The 16,003-nt window shown below is 42.3% G+C and overlaps 2 protein-coding genes across 7 annotated transcripts in view; both read right to left on the bottom strand.

Annotated features, from left to right (window-relative positions):
* The window catches only part of erc2 (ELKS/RAB6-interacting/CAST family member 2), a 43,134-nt gene extending 38,257 nt beyond the window's left edge, over positions 1 to 4,877 (bottom strand). For all 4 annotated transcript variants that reach the window (XM_061784683.1, XM_061784686.1, XM_061784685.1 and 1 more), the window contains exons 1-2: positions 4,723 to 4,877; positions 373 to 1,208 (exon numbers count right to left, since the gene is read on the bottom strand). In XM_061784683.1, coding sequence (XP_061640667.1) covers positions 373 to 1,053 — 681 coding nt within the window. In that variant the 5' untranslated portion in view covers positions 1,054 to 1,208; positions 4,723 to 4,877. The remainder of the gene's footprint in view (positions 1 to 372; positions 1,209 to 4,722) is intronic.
* Positions 4,878 to 9,034: 4,157 nt separating this feature from the next.
* The window catches only part of bsnb (bassoon (presynaptic cytomatrix protein) b), a 62,359-nt gene continuing 55,390 nt past the window's right edge, over positions 9,035 to 16,003 (bottom strand). For all 3 annotated transcript variants that reach the window (XM_061785177.1, XM_061785178.1, XM_061785179.1), the window contains exons 11-13: positions 15,041 to 15,179; positions 14,177 to 14,309; positions 9,035 to 11,909 (exon numbers count right to left, since the gene is read on the bottom strand). The gene's annotated coding sequence lies outside the window, so the exon portion shown is untranslated. The remainder of the gene's footprint in view (positions 11,910 to 14,176; positions 14,310 to 15,040; positions 15,180 to 16,003) is intronic.

Here is a 16,003-nt window from a genome sequence, read left to right as displayed (position 1 = left end):
TGCACCAATGTACTTTAAAAAATGTTTGTGCTTCAATAAGTTTAAACGTGTTCAAAGCGTGTGAGATTTTTGCGCTGATTTTTATTTATTGTGGGTGTGTGTGGAATGTATTCAACGTGATAAACGGAGGTAACTGTAGTTCAGATAAATATTAAGGTTAACTTTCTTTTGGCAACAAGCAACAAAATGAAAGACTAACTGTGCTGAATATTCACACGTAGAAGTAAACGCTTTCCAGAAAGGTCTCTGAAACGTGGCAGTGGTCTACCACAGAAAAGAAGGCGATAAAAGTACATCAAATGTTGAAAGCCAAAAGACCACCATGGATTTCTCCCTGCAGTAAATGATGATAGCTGAGCGGATGGGTCTCACCTGGTTCTCCTCATGCGTGACTCTCATCTGCTCTTTCAGGATAGACGTGCGTGCCACCTCCTCCTTCCTCATGATGCGCTCCTTCTTCAGCTCGGGGCTCCAGAAGCTCTTGATGCTGTTGGTAGAAGAGCCCAGCTTACTGTCCTTCAGGTCCAGCTCCCTGCGCAGCATCTCATTCTCCCTCTGCATATCCCTGAACTGGGCCTGCATCTCCAGCAGTTCCCCCCCACTGCTCCGCACCGCCTGCCTCAACAGGGCAGAGGGCACCCCCTGGTGGTGGTGGTGGTGGTGGGCATGCAGCATGGAGATGGAGCCCAGGTCACTGTAAGACAGAAGGTCAGCATGGGGCAGTCCCACCGAAGCGATGTTGGGACTACTGCCCATGGCTGTGACGCGGCCCCCGTACATGGCCCGGCTGGTGGCCCGACCCAGAGTCGTGGTGCCTTTCGGGTATGTGGCCGTGGAGCCCACGCCCTCGTGGTCGCTCAGGTACATGGGCCCTGAAGTGGCGTAGGCAGCGTTTAGAGACTGGATGTTCTCCATGGAGAGCGTCTTGCCCCCCGCGCCGCTCCCACCCCCGCTGTTGGCCCTCCGATGGCCCAGTCTGGGGGACCGAGGCAGGCGCGAGGAGCGTGGGGGGCTGCTCTCTAAGTGACCAACAGCTCTGGCACTGCTGTACATGTCCCGTGAGTCGGCCGCGTGGCCACCAGAGGGGTCCTTAACGGGGGCACGCTGCGATGATACTGCACAGGCTCGCTGAACCGCACATGGGTGACTTTATTTACTGCCTTGGTAAGTGGAGCACGTCAAACTCGGAGGAAACAACTGGGAGGCGCCTGTAAGAGGAAAAAGAAAACACCTTGGATTTGTCAAATGAACAACACAAATTTTAAAAAGACCTGATAGAAAAAATAAGACCTTCTTTTGGAGGTTTGGCTGCGTAAAAGCACATTAGCCCAGTGGTTCTCAAACTGAGGTCCGCGAGCGGTAACTAATTGGTAATAAATCATGTCCCATCATTTTTGAAAAAGTGCATGCCTACATATATAGACCAGCGTGGCAATTAAAAAAATATACTAAACCAATTACTCCTCCCTACCCGAAGCCCATACCTCTAACTCCACCACAACCACAATAATGATTGCTGAAATAATAACTCTCTGAAGATGTCAAACACATTTTATTGGTATTCTCCAAATGTTTGTACTGGATCTCATTAAGCAGGTGCACACAATGAAGTGGCCGGTGACTGCATCCAAAGTGGCTCGCAGGCATCATGCTGGATTTCCCTCTGGCCGACATTTATCAAAATCCACTTAAAGCTGCGGATACAGACAGAAGCGCTTTACAAGCGTCAGTATAACAGGTAATGAATAGACAAATTGAAGCCCCGGATGTAGTAATATCTTTTATCACACGTCAGTCTGCTGTGCTCTTAGCCACTGAGCAATTAATAAATGCATGAGATGTTTGTTTTGCTTTTGTAATGAGTCATCTGGAACGTGTGCAGTTGACCTATTCAGCTGTTTGCAGGTGTTTTAAACACTGCACACAAGGGGAAAAAAAGTGAAGTGATTTAACTGCAATATCTCACTGACTGTGTCATTTATTTATTTATTTTTAGCAATATTCATGATAAAGGCAGATTTTTTTTATACAGTATTTTTATATTCCTATTTATTTAAAATATTTTTTCTATGTGCCCTGCGATTGGCTGGCAACCAGTTCAGGGTGTACCCCGCCTCCTGCCCGATGACAGCTGGGATAGGCTCCAGCACGCCCGCGACCCTAGTGAGGAGAAGCGGCTCAGAAAATGGATGGATGTTTTAATTTTTGTTGTGGACATCAAATTAAAAAGGTCATAGAGTTCACTATGTGCGCGCAAATTTCATTTTATACACCCTGAAATGTGTTGCAAATAAGTATAAATATTTTGGAATTTTGATTCTTGTCTACTTTTGTGCTGATGTGAAATTAAATGTATATATTATATATTACAGCTCGAGTGCATTCCGGAAATTAAATGTATATATTATGGAACATAAAAAGGCTTATTCTATTCTATTCTAATCTATTTGATTCTGTTGGCTAACAAGAAAGTCTGCTGTGCATTTGTACTGTCTTGATATGATCCCATTGTCTATAACTGTACATATTGGGCTGTAGGTGGCAGCTAATTTACAGTTGTGTGTATAATTGAGAAAACACTGGCTTGACATGTTTCATGTCATGCTTCACCTAGTGGCGATCAATACTGGAGCAACATGACAAAAATGAACTCAAGCGTCTGACGAAGCTCCGGTACTTTCTCACCGGTGGCACTTGCATGCGCAGACCCAGTTGCCATGGTGATGACGTCTGGGCTAACAGAGATTAAGCACCTCGGTCGCCGGACATCGTTTACCAAAGGTGACGTGGGGTGGGAAAGATGACGTGTTGAAAGCGTTTTAATGTCCTTGCGTTGTTGTTGGCTTTTCAAATCAGGTGTCCAGTGTTTAAAGACATTCTGCAAGATCATTTCTGAGCGGATGAGGTCAGAGAGGACATTATTCTCTCCAAAATGGAGTTGGCGTGCTGAAGTTAAAAAAAAACAATAATCGGAATAATCGGTAATAATTCTTCGGTGCATTCACGTCGAGTTAAATTCCAATTTAACACACTTGAGTCTGCACAACAAGCCGATCTTATCTTCAGTGGTCAGCTTTCAACAGCTGAAAACAAAGTGGCAGCGCAGACAAAACAGTCCCCACGTTGAATGAACGACAAATGCCTTGCAGGAAAAAGTGAGGCTCATAATGTGTGTCGTCTTTATGTGTCATTGAAATAAAATATTTCACAGGCTAGTGAATGTCACTTCATTGTCTGTTCCCTAAATGTCCTTGGCCGATTATGGGGGGAAATGAGCGATCATTTTATCAATGAATTGACACTGTTGCATCATCGTTTGCGGGCTTTTCTTTTGGAATGTTCTGAACTCCTGTTTCAATGCCAGTGCTTTATTGACGAGAAGAATGCGATGCAGCTCCAATTTCCGGAGGTGACGTGTTCATCTTCAGGTCGTAAATTAGCCTAAAATCAACAACATCTTGAGTCCGCTAAATTATGCCTCATTTGCTTCAAGACACGATTAATCAATAGTCAATTGCATAGAATCGAGCAAATTCTTGAAGAATGAATTGCTTAATTTGCCCAACACAGGAAACCTATCCATTACATTAACCGGGAGAGAACGTGGAACATCCTCATTATTTTCACTTTCACAAATCCCTCCCATGCATCTTGTTTCAAGCATTAGGCTCTCAATTGCTTAATGTTAAATATTCACAATTATTCTATTTGTGAAGGCAGTTTTGTGTTGGAGCGCCTCATGAATCGTCCTCGGCTTTTCTTCAAATGCAGATTTGAATGTTTTGATCTTTCGCTACCATTTTGGCCCACCAACATTGGACTTGTTTAATGGACACAATACGACTCAATGACAGCTCCGAACACCATTCGGCGAGTCAAGTTAGGGCCACGGGAGGGATGGAATCATCTCTGGCCATTCAGTGAGCATTGGTCCGGAGAGGACAGATGACATGCTAGAAAGATTTCACTGCTGAGTGTCTGGGACTTTTTCGATAAAGGTGGGCCCCATCCTGACATTTTGCTCCATCCATTGTGGCCAAATGACACAGCAGCGACGAGGGAGGGGAGGGTAGACGAGCGGTCGAAAGGAGAAGATATAGCACGGCTCCTTTCGAGGTCAGAGCCTCAGCGTCTCGGGCAGACAAAGAAGGAGATTTTTTTTTCTAAATATAGCCCTCAATATGGGATGATAAGAATCATTACACGAGAAGGAGTGCGGTGCAACATGCAGCCCCCTCATCATGTATTCTACTACTGAGCCTCAAATGTATCCCGTTCAGAGAGGGCATTTTTAGAAATCGGGGTCAAAGGACAGCATTGGACTGTTTCGAAATCCCGAAGTGAGATGTTGACTACCTAAACACCTTTTTTACAATATGTGAATGTTGCACCGTGATGCAGCATAAGGAGCACGGACCTACTGAAGGCTCATTGGGCCTCCATGTTTGATGGCCCCAGCGTGGTGCGCGTCGAGCCCCTGAACGCACCACTGTGATAATAAACGCTTTATTTTGAAACACCAGCGCTGCAGCATTGCTCGAGATGCAAATCGTCCACGATCTACTGATCAATGAGCGGCTGATTCCGCGCGAGTCTGTAGGCTATATGCTTCCCTTTAACCCGCTCGCAAAAAAAAAAAAAAAAAAAAGATTTGAACAAAGGCTACTTCACTGACCGCGTGAGTGATTGCGAGACAATCGATTACGACAGAAGCACACTCACCTCCTTCGTTGTTAATTCCTCTCTTGTGCTGCTAAACGGACGGCATCCCGTCGCCTCCATTCAGCCGAGCAGCCTCCCGCAGCATCCTGCGCTGTCATTGGTCCTCCTCTGCACGCCAGCATCATCATCATCGTCACTACCGCAAGTGGCAGCTGCATGCGCGGCGGGAGGAGGAAGGCGTGTGTCGGGGCTGGCTTTACTTACTTGGGTCTTAATTAGACAAGATCACTTTTACATACTGCATGGCATCCAGTATCACAATTTCACCTCAAAAGCGAATATATATCTATATTCGCCCCGAATGAGGTCTCGCCAGCAGCACTTCCTCTCGTGCTGTGCAATATACTATGCACCGCCCACAACATGCCGTTTAAAGATGGCTCTGATGGCATCCCTCCATACTATTATTCTTAAAGCAGGGCGGCTGCTTATCCCAGTGAAGGAGGAGGGATTTTCAAGTATGGCAGAATGTACTAAGCGTCATGGAGTCCACTCAATGTCACTCACATTCTTGCTCTATTTCCTCAACATGGTCCTCGCACATCTGTTTCACTTCATTCCTCATTGCTGAGGTCAAGAAACTACAGAGCCCCAGCTATGGCAGTGGGGGCGGGATAGTAAAATAAAAAATAAAATAAAACAAACAAACAAACAAAAATCGTTTGTCGCCACAAAGTAATGTGCACACAAAATACAAACGAATAGCCTCATAGCAATATCAATTCTAGAGGGGTGTACAAATGGAGTGGAGCTTCTGCGGGAATGGTTGGGCTCTATTTTCATGACCAGCTTGACGCGTAATTTAATTTGGTAATTTCATGGACTAGCGCACCCCAGCGCATCTAAAAGGGGGACGTCTGCGCTGCTGTGGGCGTGATGACACCCGACTTCAATCCTGTTCAATCAAAGCGGCTCCTCTCATTCCCTTTAAATGTGGCGTGCTGGAAGCGCTATGACAGTCTTTGATATGGCAGAAGAGGAAACTGATCGGGTTGGTCAAAGCGTGCAAAGTACATTGATACGAAACTACAAGCAGACCTCCACAGGTGGATGTTTTGAAGGCGATCACCGGCCAGTAGGATGATTTACACACCTGGCAATACATTGGGGCGCGGCATTTATAAGGACCCGAGGCCACTATTGCACAAATGGCACACATGAGGTCGAGCATGTCCTTCACAAGTGTTGACTAAAAAGTCCCCGTGGCTCCCTGCTTCTCTCCTCCCAAATTACAGAGACTTCGTCCCACGTTGTCGGGACGCTTAGCTGATGCTAAGTGCGCTTGACAGGGCCCAAAGGAGTAGCATCAGCAATTCTGAGTCGTGAGCTGCAAACTGCAAACACACAACGTAAGTGGGACAGAGGCAGCACACCGATGTCATCACTGCGCAGTGCGTCGGGGGTCAGAGGTCATAGAGAGCGCTGTATTAGCCTATTTACCTTCTCACCGCGTTTGCCTTTGAGAGCGGTCAAGCTTCCTTTTTACTGAAACGCTGCTGCTTGTCAGCTTTGTGGATGATTGTTAAACAACACAAAAGTCATCGTAGTTGACATAAAATCAGATGTTTTATTCGAGGAAAATGTAAATATTTACTCCAGTGACCCTAACGACCATATTAGCAGTATAGAAACTGGATAGACGGAATTAACATTTTGGCCTTATTACTGATTTCCCTGTTGCCATCCTTAGAAAGCCCGTGATTGATATAATTTATTTATTAGTAAGTCTCAATGACTAACTAGAACAGGGAGTCTTTGGTGACTGAGTGGACATTTTGCACAGCAGTCTGATGGTTCTTGCACAACAAGAACTGCTCTCTGCTGGCCTCCAGTGGTGTGAGCCAGCATGCAACTCAGTAAAATGACTCCCATGTTAAACTGTTATATTCCAGTAAGAATTTCAATGAGTCCCCCATAAAGGGTTAATTTTAAAAACGATATCACGACGACGGTAATCAGGTTCTAAACTGTCAGGTTCAAAATGAGTCATTGCATAGACGTCGAAATTGCTTTTAGCCTTATCGAAACCGAGTGACAAATAAAGATGAGTCCACGCTTCCTTCCAATAATTGATGTCATACTTGCCGTCACTGGTGGATGAGTCACACTGCTTGTGAGGTCACGGCTGGTGGGAATCATGGGTTAATACTGCAGGCTTGAGGGCTGACGAGTATACTTCCACCGTGGTTTTTGGGAAACAAATGGCTGCAGAATGCTGGCGGTTACAGTTTATGAGTTGACAGTTCAACCGTAATAGAAGGACGTCGAGGTCAAGAGTGAGGGGCCCTTCAGACAAGCACTCAAAAAAAAAAAAAAAAGAAGGGCTGATCTTCAAAAGGGAGATTAGCCATTTCATATATCATTTGGATGGACTTTTATGAAGTCTGCTGCCGGGCCCATAAATTCATCTGTGATGGCTCATAATATAATATAATATAATATAATAGGAACATCTAAGTAGTGTTTAACCTGTGTTGCCTCTCGGTCAGCTTTATCCTAAAATAATGTTAATATTAACACTTAATTTTTGTCTCATTTGATGAGTCTTTTACACATGAGTGAGTTCTATGTAGGGCAGATATCAGTGGCCAACACAAGGATGTTTCAAGCTTTTCGAGAACCCATTAAATCTTCTATTAGCGGCAGACTATGGAGGCATTGAAGAAAATAATTCAATGTCGGTCAATTCTTTAACATTAAACTTAAGGTCAAGACACGAGAGGGCCTTTTATCCTCTTGTATTTTCCACTTTATCGACTGCCTTCAAAATTAGGTGACAGCTCGAGTGCATTCCGGTAAGGAGACATCTTTTTAACAGACATTTTTAAGATATTAATATTGATTTAGTCCTTCACCAAACAAGGGACCATGCATAATCAGTAACTTAAAGTTACTGTAAAGTGAAAATACATACTGTATGTCTTCTAATTTTGACACACCACAGAGAAGAGTGCTTGTTAACAACCCTGCCAAATTTGAATAATTACAAATTTCAGCCAGTGCATAAAATGATGCTTCAAAATTGTGAAAAATCAAGTCATTGCCTCCGTTAACAAACACTGTGGGCCAGACAAATATATTCGGCTCAAGCTTCCAGTGGCTGGAATATATCTCACCGGGTCGTCGCAGGGCTTTTCCACGCAGCGACAACGAGGCGCTCTAAAGCGGCCAAGTCAGCCTACAACAGATTATTTCTGCTTCTATTAGTTCCTGCAGAATATTTCCAAGATATAAATAAATTGGCAGTCGACCAGCATCCTGTAAAGGATTGTGTGTAAAGAAGAGCTGTTAATGACATAATAATGTCGAAAATGTTGAACTTCGATTAAAGCTTGAGCAGTGGGAAAGGCCCAATGCGATATGAAGTGGGTCTCTAAGGATGATCAAAATGACAGCTGAGGATGATGGTGAACGAGCCTTAAATGGAATCGACTGCTGGGTAGTGAGGAGCAGGTGCGGACCACAGAGGGTGCGCTGATATTTAAAGGGCAGCAGAGAAACAGACTGACAGACTGACTGGCTCTCAGCATGATGGAGGATAGATGATTGGACCAACAGAGGTGCCGGCGTAATTATGAATAAAAGCATTTTGGATCAGGCAGGAATCCCTACTGCAGGCACTCCATCCACCATCTTAAAAAAATATATACATTAAAATTAAAAAGGATTTAGTGGCATTTTTCCTCCCGAGGTGCATTTCTTCCCCCGAGACACCTTCAGAGTACTAAATGTCTGCATGAGCCTAAGGCTGAACCGGACCAGTGGCGGCGTCTGTGTGATAAGTGGAAGTGAAACCAGATGAGTGCAGCCTCCGTCTGCAGACGCCTCAAACGGAGCAGAGAGGAGGTGCGCAGTGTTTGGTGCTCTCGTGGGAACCTGGTGGGCAATTTTACTTTGACAGGAGCAGCAGTTTACTCTGTTGGGCATACCGAATTCATAATTGTGAAGTCCACTTTTTAAGGGAGACTTTGGATATTTTCTGTAGCGCCTTATTAGGGTCATGGGTCATCTGGAGTCTATAACCCAGCTGATTTTAGGCGAGAGGCGGCATCCAGTCCAGATCGGTCCCCAGCCAATTGCCGGAGAGGAGAACACGATCGTCGTACATTTTAGAAAGCTAGCAGATGTAATTGCAAGTCCACCTTACCACGGTGGCGTATCATGAAAACACGTCTATGACGATGGTACATGTTAAGACTGGTTTCAAACAAAAAAATCAGACTCGCTCAGTCACTGTAAGGGAAAAACAGAACCAGGTTTCCAAAGACCCGGAAATCTTTGGTAAGGGAAAAAGGTGACACAGAGACCTATGTACAAGACAACATTATATTCCTTTAATTTTTATTCTTTTTCTCTGTTTGGAAATTGCAGGGTCAATATTTTCATTGAATCACATTACTGGACATGATGCACCAAAATGTACTAACCAATTGATCATTTTACAGGAATACATTGAATAGAGCACAAGGTTTCACAATGGATACACGACTGACGTTTTCCCCCAGTGCACATACAACAGTGAATGACATTTTCCAGGTGCTTTTTTTTGTTTTTTTTGTTTTTGCCCTGCTTCTTCCGAAAAATCAGATCACATTCAAGATCATGACCACCGAAACCTCCTGATTGTGACACATTGAAGGCAACTTGTCGCCACGGAGGTTCTAAAATACAATAAGGATAGAATCTCTACATACACTGTATATGTTTCTGAACGGGAATGTTTAATTTTTGTTCCACTGTTGTAAACAGTCAGTACAAGTTAGCCACACAGACTATGCATAAGCAATTATCATAATCATCTTCCTTGTTACTGTTAATAAACGTTCTTTTATACACAAAAAGTTGGCAGCAAATACGGCATGGGGATGCACATGACAGCCGTACTCAAAACAAAAACTGTACAGTCGAATGAATGTGTATTTACAGTTACAATGAGGATGGCTGCACTGAAAGCTGTCGAGTCTCACGGGCCTCACATCGAGCAGATCTCCATCTCACATTGAGACGTTTGATCTCAGAGGCACTGTGACATAACTTCCACGTGTCTGCTAGAATTTGCGCAACGGCCGCTATACCAGCCAGCCTTGTGCGTTCAAAAGAAAGAAAGAAAGAAAGAAAGAAAGACATGCCCTGATTTGTGAGTGACTGGCTGAACTTTTGCTCATCCATCTTCTATCCACCGGCCTGTTTGCAAACCTTGGTGAAATCATGCCACGCTGTAGTCATTCAGGTATAACCAAGCATTTACTGTAAGTATATAAGATCTAATCATGCATCTTTCCCCACCCTGAAGGCTTGGCTGCTGTGTGATTTAATCAAAGGTGATAATTATATCGAAAAAGAAGCATTCCGTTGACCCTCGCGGGGGTATATTAACACCCAGATATGTACACAATTATACTGACACAAACGAATGACAAGTAGTGACCATGTGTTGTGTCACAGGTTGAGAGCAGCACAAACGGTCACTGCAAGCCCAGGTCAGGCAAAACGCTCGAGGAACTAACAAACAGCCAAGGAAGCAGCCAAAGCAAACCCATGCTACCAAGAGACTGGATAGTGCACATTCAAAAACAGACAGTAGACACAGTTTACCCTTTGGCAACAAGTCCCTATGGGGGGGGGGGGGGGTGACAGATCAAGAAACATGCAACGGAGAAATCAAAACAAATCGACTTCAATAGTTAGATTCATACAGACAGGCTGCTCAGTAAAAACATACGTATATCTCTAACTGCTTTACTTGATAATTGTGTTGTTGTTTTCCTGTGATGACGTCACTACCAGGTTCAAAAAAAGGAGTCTTTGCATAGAACATTTGAATTGCTCATCTACACGTCATGTGTGTGCGTTTGGGGGGGCGGGGGGGGGGGGGGGGGGGGGAGGCAGTGGGCCCAGCTTGTTCGAGAGATTGTTGATGACTTAAACCATAGAGCAGAAAGTAACTCTGGAATGGCAAAAAAAAAAAAAAAAGAAAAAAAAGGTGCGTCTGTATGTGTTCCTACCACTCTTGCATGCTCTTATGCATCTGCACCTAACACACATGCACATCTGGACATCTGGTACGATGGTTGTAAACCGTTCGACAAACTGTACAACGATAAGCGGCGGATAATTCCCGATCGCTAACGTACACAACATTTATACCATTGTGCTATATACCGTTATCTGCATGCTATTGCTTTTTTTTTTCCGTTTAAGTCACCAAGCAAATTATTTGATGCGAGAAAACTCACCGTTAACAAAATAAAAAGCTTTAAATATAAAGTCGTACCAAAGAAAACATCAAGGTAAAAATGGTCTTCCTTACATACACAAATGACAAATTTACATAATGACATCTTGAAAGATTATGTACATACAATAGTATACAGCTGCGTACAAAGAAATGTGTCATGATATGGACATTTGAAAACATACGAGGTATATAAGTAAAAAACAAACTAACAAAACGTTCTGAATAAGGCTCTTCCAATCAGTGAATATGAGGCAAATTGAAAAGGAACTGAAAGATGAGACATGAAAGCTCCACGCAGACAATAACAATGGCTTTGCGGTGGCAAAATATAGAGCGTCTGCCTCTCTTTCATTTGGTCCTCTCATCTGTGTGAATCTCACACTTATGGGCACACTGGCAGTAATTTCTTTCCCTCACAAAACCCAAAAAATGAAAACTTACGGATGTTGGAAAAGTACACATCTGGATTTCTTTTTCTATTTTGTTCCCTTCCATATACTTGTGCGTGCATGTACACATTTACACAATGCATTCTGTAGAGACACGAAAAAGTAAATGACGAGAAGTAAGAACACATTCAAAGACAGGGTTACGTTCCCACACTGGAATGTAGAGATCAGAGAAAGCAAACACTTTGTAAGGTTTGTAAGGGGAGTCGTCTGTGAGCGATGTGTTTCTTTAGTACCAGAAAAACCTATGACAATCTTTAAGAATCAGCATCAATGTGGAATCAAATATCCTTGCCAGATGTGGAATCCTCAGACATGAAGAATATCCAGTAGAGGGCGCACTGAGGCTTCCCTCAATTGGAGAACGGCCAGATTGCTCCATCGGTGGGCCTTTTAACTTTCCTTTCGATCCCAGGAGGCTCTCCATGGAGGAAGAGAAGAAGCAGAACACGAGTCTTCCTTTAGCCTCTCTCCTCCACCTCATGCTCATTACTGTCCTCCTGGAATGAAGACAGATAGATCAGGAAGATTAGTACATCTACACAGCATCAAATTTACCGGAGTAGGAAGACAAACCGGCGGCACAGTGGGCGACTGGTTTGAGCGTCTGCCTCACAGTTCTGAGGACCGGGGTTCAATCCCGAGCCCCGCCTGTGTGGAGTTTGCATGTTCTCCCCGTGCCTGCGTGGGCTTTCTCCGGGCACTCCGGTCCCAAAAACATGCATGTTAGGTTAATTGACAACTCTAAATTGCCCATAGGTGTGAATGTGAGTGCGAATGGTTGCTTGTTTGTATGGGCCCTACAATTGGATGGCAACCAGTTCAGGGTGTAGCCCGCCTCCTGTAGCCCGATGATAGCTGGGATAGACTCCAGTACGCCCCCAACCCTAGTGAGGAGAAGCGGCTCAGAAAATGGATGGATGGATGGATGGAAGAAGACAAACCGAATGAAGGGCTCGTGTAAAAGCAAAACCACGCAGCTGGCGCTTTTAGATCTTCTGACATGGACCCAATCAACCCAAATGAAACTAATCAATGAGTTTAAATCACATCTCTGGCAGCCTACTCGCTTTGACTTGCAGACAATCGCAGGCCTGATGGTGTCTGCAGTAATCCACTGGGAGGATGAGCTGCTTGGCCTGAAAGAGGCACCGAGTCGGGTTTATCTTCACATTCTCCGAAGGCTTCCTCAGACTGGCCACAGACTCAAAGTGACAGACATGCAGCATTTGTGGCAGCTGAATGATGGAACCTATCAACTTCACTGTGTGAGGGTCCCAGCAGGTGCTTGGACAGAAGCTAAAATCAAAGAAATTCTAATTCGCTTTATTTGCTCCTCAGTGCCTTTGCGCCATTGAGCAGAATTAGTCCATCAGTTCATTGCACCATGTAATGAGGACCGCTAACCATGAGTCATGAATCTGTGGGCCTGGGTGTGCTCTTGTTCCCGTGCGTCTTTGCGTGTGTGACATTAAATCCAAGCCACAATTAGCTTTCTCAGGCTAATTTTATCTCTGTTTGCCTGGCCCAGATTATTGGAAGTGTGTGGAGTCACAAGGTAAACCGCCTGAGCACTCAGCTCCTGTGCTCTCGGTTTTGCAGCAGAAAGTTGAAAAGCTTTTATGACCTTAATGAACTGGAAATACTCAGCAAACTGTGATGCAACAAAAGTACAAAATCAATAGACCATTTCATAGTGTTTGTAAACAACAGGCAGGGGGTTACTTTCGGGTGGCGGAATGCAAGTGATGACAAGGGTTATAATAATTGTGAATTTTCCATTATATTTAGTTTTCATTTCATTTTGACTTTTTTTCAAATTCAGTTAGTTTTAATTAGTTTTTAGAGCAGGTTAATGTGTGTGTGTTTTTTTAAATGCTTTGTTTTAGTTTAGTTTTTCAATATTAGTTTTTTTATATGGTGTATTTGCCAAGTGTGAGATTAAAAAAAAAGATCATTACTGTGTAATAAAAACTCAACAAAAAAAATCTAATTTTAAAGATATGCAATAACTTCAGCAGGTGAACAACCATCTAGAAATCAAATACAGGTACAGTATAACAGTCCACAGAATTTGAAGTACAATAAGTGCAGTGCATAATACTGCTTCTAAGGTTACTTCTAAGTAGATGCATCACAACGTACTATAAAACATGTCAGGCTGGAGTATAGCTTTTAAAAAATATATATGTTTTTATATGTTTAACTTAAATAGCCTCCTGTCCTTGAGTGAAAATAATTTTTCAAAATTCAAGTCCTTATAATTATTTGCAAATCCTTCCCTTGCTGCTAAATTTCAAACTTCTTAAATTTCAAACAAATTGAAGCTTGGAATTTCAATTCCAAACTTCTCAAGTGGATTTTCAGATTTGTTGCTGCTATTTCCCTTTAGAAGTGTTCCCACATAACACCCTCTTCAACTTGGTTTTATCTGTGACAGTCATAGATAAGATAGATAGACAGACAGACAGATTTACACCGTTCACGAAAATAGAGCCCTACACTAGATCTGTTCAATTCAGTACTGCATATTTCTGTCTTTTCACATTTTCAGCTATTATCTTCAAATATGAACAATGTATTTAGAAACCAATCTTGGAAGTGTCTTAAGTTTTTTAAATTTAATTATTTAATTTTATTTTCATAATCTTGCAAAAAAAAAATGAAAACCCCAAACTAAAAATAACCTCCTTGGCAGATGTAATCACCAAACAAAATGTTCCCTGTCAATGATCCATACGCATGTGTTTCAATGGCTTTTACTTACCATTGGTGCTGGGATTTCTGTCAATTCAAGGCATCCACTTCATTTTCAGGTCCCCCTCCCCATTCATCTCCACTTCAATCACATGCACGTCTGGGGAATTCAGTGCTGACAAGGCTCTCCTTTGATTCTAACTCTGTTCAGTAATATGAGGAAAAGTAAACGCATGCAAGATCAGTCCAAACGTACAAAGTATTTCACGAGTCATCACTTACCTTGAGTCGTCTGCGCGTGCAGACTACGTTAAACTACATTCACCAGCCACAACATTAGGTACACCTGCCCAAACTAATGAGATTCAAAAATCAAAACAAAAGCTGTGTCAAAAAATTCTCAGTTTTGACATTAATTTAGATTTTTTGTTTATTATTTTGGTAGTGGTTAAAAACCGCACTTCATCATACTGAGGCGTTTCTACTTCCTCCCTTCACCTCACTCATGCAAAACTACATCATATTGCTGAATTTATACCCATCTGACACTGTCAATAAAAGATTTTAAGTTATTATCTTTCTAAAGGAAGGCAGATTTTTTTTTTTACATGATACTGCTCTTGTATTGCCTCTCGAGGTACACAGGAAGTGTCTGGAGGTCAGCTCATCTAAAAATGCATCTGATAAAACATTAATTATTCACAGTATCATTCTAGCAACAGTCTTAATGTTTCCACAACTTCTTTGTCTTCATAAAAAAAAAAAAACCCCAAGTGATCAAAAATTTTTACTGCATGGTTGCATTTGTTTTTGTGATGCAAAGTGTCACCCAAAGTGGATTATTGTCATAGTTCTTGACAATGACTCAATGCTTTACAGAGCAAGTGACAGTGCATTCATCTCCAGAGACAAAGAGCAAAAACAAGACACTTACTGATGCTCCTAGGATCTCTCTTTCTCTCTCTCTCTCTCTCTCTCAACATCCTCTGTGATGGTAAAATGCAATAAATATAGTTTCATAGGTTTTTCCGGTACAAAGCATCACATTTTGAATTGTTGTGACTCTGAAGACCCTGAAGAGAAAGGCACATTTTCTTTGATGAGAATCGAACAACAATAGGGATTAGTACATTTGCGACACACACTATTACCAGACATCTAATTACAATTACCATAATTTCTCGTTTGTAATGCGCATTTGGTTATGAAAAAGCTGTACCATTTCATTCCAATATGCCACTGCCACCTAGTGGTTATAAAAAAGGTGTAGCCTACACTTTCATTGCAATATGACAGGGTACGTATGACTGCATATATGTACAGTTGTGCTCATAAATTTACATACACTGGCAGAATTTGTGAAATTAAAAAAAAAAAATTTTTGTTTAATGCTTTTCTGAAATGCCTGACCGTTTAATTTGAATCAAAATAAAATAAAATTAAATGTGTTTCCCTTGGTCCTTCATGTTTTCTTTAAAGAATTGTACCCACCTTACAAATTCTGCCTGGGTACTCAAACATATTAGCACAATTGTGTGTTTTCTCATTTACTAAATAAAAGTAGGGCTGTAAATTTCAAAATAAGAGCAACTAAATAAAAAAAGTATTACTTGTTAAAATAAAGTGCTTAACTTCAGAATAATTATTTGAAAAAAAACTAACAAAATACAGTTAATACCTCACGTTTTGATCATATGGGTAGAAGCAAAATCATGCATTGTAAAAATGCATTATACATAGGTAGAAGGGTTTTCCAGAATTTTGTGGTCAACTTTAGGAGTGCGTATTATACATGGATGTGCATTATACACAAGAAATTACGGTAATTATAACTGCAGTAAGTAATTAGGAAGCAGTCCATGATTTTAGTTGACATGTTGGTTGATTTCTGCTGCCT

Source organism: Phyllopteryx taeniolatus, chromosome 9 (genome assembly GCF_024500385.1).
Source record: "Phyllopteryx taeniolatus isolate TA_2022b chromosome 9, UOR_Ptae_1.2, whole genome shotgun sequence".
NCBI lineage: Eukaryota > Metazoa > Chordata > Actinopteri > Syngnathiformes > Syngnathidae > Phyllopteryx > Phyllopteryx taeniolatus.
The sequence above is the reverse complement of the archived record's forward strand: the minus strand, read 5'-3'. Positions and strand labels throughout refer to the sequence as shown.